The sequence below is a fragment of the Colias philodice genome, chromosome 28 (genome assembly GCF_061535455.1).
Source record: "Colias philodice isolate Cphi_HAF_F1 chromosome 28, ilColPhil1 Martin Lab GWU primary, whole genome shotgun sequence".
NCBI classification, from domain to species: domain Eukaryota; kingdom Metazoa; phylum Arthropoda; class Insecta; order Lepidoptera; family Pieridae; genus Colias; species Colias philodice.
In genome coordinates, this window is record NC_143113.1 from 943161 (window position 1) to 948999 (window position 5839).

At 32.8% G+C, this 5839-nt stretch overlaps 1 protein-coding gene across 1 annotated transcript; it reads left to right on the forward strand.

Annotated features, from left to right (window-relative positions):
* The first annotated feature begins 967 nt into the window (after positions 1 to 967).
* On the forward strand, positions 968 to 5741 carry LOC149476158 (uncharacterized). The gene is made up of 5 exons (XM_089711996.1): positions 968 to 971; positions 1675 to 1865; positions 3860 to 4023; positions 4552 to 4915; positions 5706 to 5741. Exons 1-5 carry the CDS (start codon positions 968 to 970, stop codon positions 5739 to 5741), a joined length of 759 nt encoding a protein of 252 aa, XP_089568122.1.
* The last annotated feature ends 98 nt before the right edge of the window (positions 5742 to 5839 follow it).

A 5839-nucleotide genomic window follows, 5' to 3' on the forward strand; every position in this document is an offset into this window, starting at 1 on the left:
TATTTATTTTTATTGTTGTTTTATTTTTATAAGAAAACTAGCTTTCCGCCCGCGGCTTCGCCCGCTTTGTCTAAAACATAATAAATTATATACTAAAACCTTCCTCTTGAATCACTTTATCTATTAAAAAAAACCGCATCAAAATCCGTTGCGTAGTTTTAAAGATTTAAGCATACATAGGGACATAGGGACAGAGAAAGTGACTTTGTTTTATACTATGTAGTGAAGTGAATCTTCATTGTCGCGTTGAGAGTAAAATTTCAAGGTCGCGTCATGGCAATACCGCATCATGGAGTAAAGCGACGTTTTTGGCCAAAGAAGTTTCACTTCTGACACGTGTGCTGGGCACACACGCTCTTTATTAACCTCTAAATCCAAATCCAAGGTTATCAATTTATAATTTAATGTTTTTAATGTTTTATTTTATTATCGTTAAATAAGCATATAATTTTTGCTAAAATATGAATGAAAGTTGGATTTTGATCACAATGATTAATAAATATTATCTATACTTACTTAATATTATAAAGCTGAAGAGTTCGTTTGTTTGTACGCGCTAATCTCGGGAACTACTGGGGCGATTTGAAAAACTCTTTCAGTGTTAGATAGCCCATTTATCAAGGAAAGGTACAAGTATATATTATCATCACGCTAAGAACAACAGGAGTGGAGCAATGCGGGTAAAACCGCGGGGCGCAGCTAGTCTACAATAATTATCTCGATGATTCAGAGAAATATTTTCTAATTATATGCACATAATATAGTTAATTATTTAAGTACCAATGACATGGAATTTTTAAAATAAAAATATTTAAAAAGAAAATGTAATAATCCTAATTATAAATAAACTTATACTTAACCGTAAAATCGATTTCTGTTAATAATGTGTAACAAATATGTAATTATATGAGTTAATTCAACTAATTTGCCTTTCCCTTTGAAATAATTGTGTAGAGAATACATAATCATGGGTAAGTATTTTATATATTTTATTTATTACATCACCACTATATTTTTATTAGGTACCTAAGTTCGTAGTACAAATGCCCTGTAAGTTTTGAATCAATAATATGCTAAAATTAATATTTTATTATTTTGTTTCAAAATTAACATTCTTATTATTGCTATAACTAACTACCTACTACTGTAACTATAGTTTCATCAAAATTAGTTGAGTGAAAAATTTATAATGTAAAAGCCTGGCCTTGAGACATGGGGTTTGTAGGTATACCTACGTAATTATCTAATTATGATAATCAATTACTTTTTTACAATTAGCAAAAAGTGCTTTGTGAGGGCTCGTCCTTTGAAAATTTTATTTAATATATTTTCTTTGGTCTTTAACACGTCTTTAGGTGAATAAAAACGTAAATCCTACTAAATGTGAAAGTTTGTATGTTTGTTTAACTCTTTCACGCAAAAACTGCAGAACCAATTTTCATGAAATTTGACACACACATAGAGGGCACATTTGTAACTTGCATTAACACATATGATTGTTTATATCCCGAAAATCCCACGGGAACGGGAACTATATACAGTAGGTACCTATACGAGGTTTCATTTGCGTGGGCGAAGCTGCGGGCGAAAAGCTAGCAGATAAATTTATTCAGTTTACAATTTTTATTTGAATTTTAAAAACCAAAGATATGAAATTGAAATACTGTTTTACAGCTTCATTGCGGCTCCTCTTACTTACTATAGTGGTACAAATCGTAGTGGCTCGTAGAATAAACCTCTGCCGTGGTGCGACTCACAATGCCATCTCACATCCTACAGACTGCAGGAGATACATAATGTGCTATAAGTTCAGACCCTATGTGTATATTTGCCCTTTTAAATTGTACTTCGATCCGGATACTAATGTAAGTGGATAAAATCTTTTTTATTGTCGTATGTATAAGTCTATAAAATCTAAGGTCTATACTGTCATATAATTATCACTACATAGTACTCATTAAAGTATATTTCTGCCATGAGCATACAGTGCTTAGATATATATAAAACTAGCGACCCGCCCCGGCTTCGCACGGGTGCAATGCTGATACTAAATACACTACAAAAAAACTGTGAACGTTGTATATAAAAACATAGCGGCCTGGCTCCGGCTTCGCACGGGTATAAAATAGATAACCAGCCGGCCGGTACCGCCGCAAACGCTACGTCCCGCAATTTTTAAATCTGTAATATCTTTAAAATATTCACTTAAATCATATGGTGTAAAGGGCCATATAGATCTATATTAAATGAACAATGTATTCAAGGTATTTAATTGGTTAAGGATTAATGCTGTATTGGTTAAAATCGCATCGAAAATTAGCCATTATTTGTCATAAAAAGTGTGTGACAAAAAAAATTTATTGTGGGTTATCCATAAAAGATAGACATATTATACCATCGCGGACTTTTCTGTAGACCTTTTCAATGTGTATAATACTTAGTACATTATTTTGATAAAACTCGTAGGGTTCAGCGTGCGTTTGTAATGTAAGCGGAAAAAAATGTAATTTTTTACGACATCACATTAGAAACCTCAAAAATAACAGTACTTCTCCACTATTTAATGGATGTTATTATACATAATAGAGCAGGCTCCAAGGAGATGTTCGTTTGCAAAAATCGCGGACCTAAATCTGACTTCTGATATATATTGTATAGATCCCAGACATCCTATAGACAGATGTTGCCAACCAGTTTTGTGGTCCCCCTGCCCGCACTCCGGTAATTAAATATGGCATACAAAGAAAAAAATAAAAATTTCCAAAACATGCCGTGTGGGGTATCAAATGAAAGAGCTTATTGAGTAGATCACGAATATATAGCATACTATATACATTTCTTACACTTTCTCTAAGATTTTTTAGAAAATTTACGAAAATGGTCCATTTTTGAGTTAACTTTAAACCACTATAGATTGAAAACTCATGAATATATTTTTTAAATTATTATTTTAAATAATTAACAACAGTCCATTGTTTATGATTCAATAGTTCGTAATATAATATAAGTGAGCTATGTGGTGGATTTGATGAAAATAACTATATACTATATGAACTTGAAAATATATTCGCCATCTTTGAATGCTCCCCCCACTCCCCCATGCAATTATTTCACTGTACGAAATATTGAATCGTAAACAATGGACTATTGTTAATTATTTAAAATAATAATTTAAAAAATATATTCATGAGTTTTCAATCTATAGTGGTTTAAAGTTAACTCAAAAATGGACCATTTTCGTAAATTTTCTAAAAAATCTTAGAGAAAGTGTAAGAAATGTATATAGTATGCTATATATTCGTGATCTACTCAATAAGCTCTTTCATTTGATACCCCACACGGCATGTTTTGGAAATTTTTATTTTTTTCTTTGTATGCCATATTTAATTACCGGAGTGCGGGCAGGGGGACCACAAAACTGGTTGGCAACATCTGTCTATAGGATGTCTGGGATCTATACAATATATATCAGAAGTCAGATTTAGGTCCGCGATTTTTGCAAACGAAACTCCACTGAGAGTCCGGTCTATAATTATAAACCTTCCTCTTGAATCACTCTATCTTTTAAAAAAACCGCATCAAAATCCGTTGCGTAGTTTCAAAGATTTAAGCGTACAAAGGGACATAGGGACAGGGAAAGCGACTTTGTTTTATACTATGTAGTTTTATACTATGTAGTGATTATGCAACAGATTTTGATAGGTTCTTTTTTATATGATAATTTATTTATTTGATAATTTAAACAAAATAAACTTGATAGAGTTTCTGTCCAATATATTTACCTATTCTGTAATAAAATAAAACCTATATCATTTAAGCATATTCTCCGATTATTGTAATTTTCTTTTTTTTTTTTCAGAATTGCCAACCATGGAAATCACCCAAATGCCACAAACCGAAACCGCCAATAATACCAAAACCCTCACCACTTCCCTGTCAACAAACAACACCTCCACCAACGACAACAACAACATTACCAACAACAACTACAACAGACTCAACAACAACAACAACAAAGCCACAAAACGAATTCAGAATCGCTGCAGAAGAATCTTCATTAGAATCTACACAACATATATTTTCCTCTACACATCCTTCAAAATCAACATTACAACGCGTAGCTCCAACACCTGAACCAACAACAAAACAACATTCTGCATCAACAACAAAAAACTTACCCTTAAAATCTGTACACCATGACGCATTAAAACAATCAACATCATCTGTGAAAACAGAAAATGTATCAGGGCTATCAAAATCTGAATCAAAATCTGAATCAAAATCTTCAAAGATACCAGTTGTTTCAAAACATACAAATAATTTACTTTCAACCGCTTCACCGCGATCACATAATAGTAACCATCTTCATATGATACCAGTATCAGTAGAAACTAATTTACCATCACAAGAAACATTAAGAACAGGCTCTGAATCTAAACAACTTACTAAAGATACATCGGAAGAAGAAATTGATGATTTACCGCTGGAAAATAGTCCATCATTACGCTTTGCGTTGCCGAGAAAAAGAAATAAGTCTGTTATAAAACATATGCCAATAACAACAACAACACCACCGCATACAACAACACCGCCACCAAAAACAACACCACCACCAACAACAACAACCACAACAACACAACAGCCCACAACAACAACCACAACAACAGAACCGCCAACAACAACAACAGAACCGCCAACAACAACAACAGAACCGCCAACAACAACAACAACAACACCACCTACGACAACGACAACACAATCTCCTATATTTGTCCACGATATACCAAAATGTTTCGAAAACGATCACTTCCGAACGATCAATCGACCATATTGCAACATTTATTACTATTGTAACCACGGAAGAATGTCTCGGTACAAATGCCCAGAGGGTTATAAGTTTCATCAAGGAAATCAGGTAAGCATATTTATTTAAATTAAAAAACACGCCTTTGAACCCGCGGGTAAAATCTAGTATTTCTATATATTATTATTACTAGCGGTCCGCCCCGGCTTCGCCCGTGGTACATATGAAAAATAGATGTTGGCCGATTCTCAGACTTACCCGATATGCACAGAAAATTTCATGAGAATCGGTCCACCCGTTTCGGAGGAGTAGAGTATATATAAGATTCTGCTGAATGCCTGAATAAACTATATTAATGTAAAATTTCATACAAATCCGTCCAGTAGTTTTTTTGCAGTAGTTTTTACTCACAAACTTTCGCATTTATAATATTATTAGAAAATCGTATATGAGGACTGTGTCTGTGTACACGGCGGTTTGAAACTATATCAGTGAATGGCTTTGTTGAAGGTGGAATGAAAAGAAGATTTGCTTCGTCCTAAATAATTTAATAGCAGTGGGCTGACTGAGTTAAATAATGACACTAATTGCATGTTTCGATTAATAGTTTCTAGCTATTAGCGTTTGACGATATAGACGGTCTGATTTTATGACGTGATGCGATGTGACGTGTGTACTGATTTTTTAATACGTTTCACAAAAATATGATAAAGATTTTTTAGAACTATCTACACATTCGTTTGGCTGGTACGATATAAATTGAATTAATTATTGCAAAACTTTTAACAATTATAGACCACAGTAGTCAAATTTATGTCTTTTCCATATATTTCCATATGCATACAAAATATTTATATAATAACCTAAATATTTTAGTATTAATTTTATTTTTACATTTCAGGCTTGTCAACACGCTAATACTGTCGACTGCGTTTAACTTATTGCATCGAATGAAGCATTATATTCCAACTTATTGAAAATTGCATAAATTATGGGATGTTAGTAATAAATAAAAAACAAATTTTAAAACCAATC

Excerpts from the sequence above, each read along its gene's own strand:
- LOC149476158 (XM_089711996.1), top strand. Across the intron at positions 1,866-3,859 it reads ACTTCGATCCGGATACTAAT|AATTGCCAACCATGGAAATC; the intron begins GTAAGTGGATAA and ends TTTTTTTTTCAG. Across the intron at positions 4,024-4,551 it reads ACAACAACAACAAAGCCACA|GCCAATAACAACAACAACAC; the intron begins AAACGAATTCAG and ends TATAAAACATAT.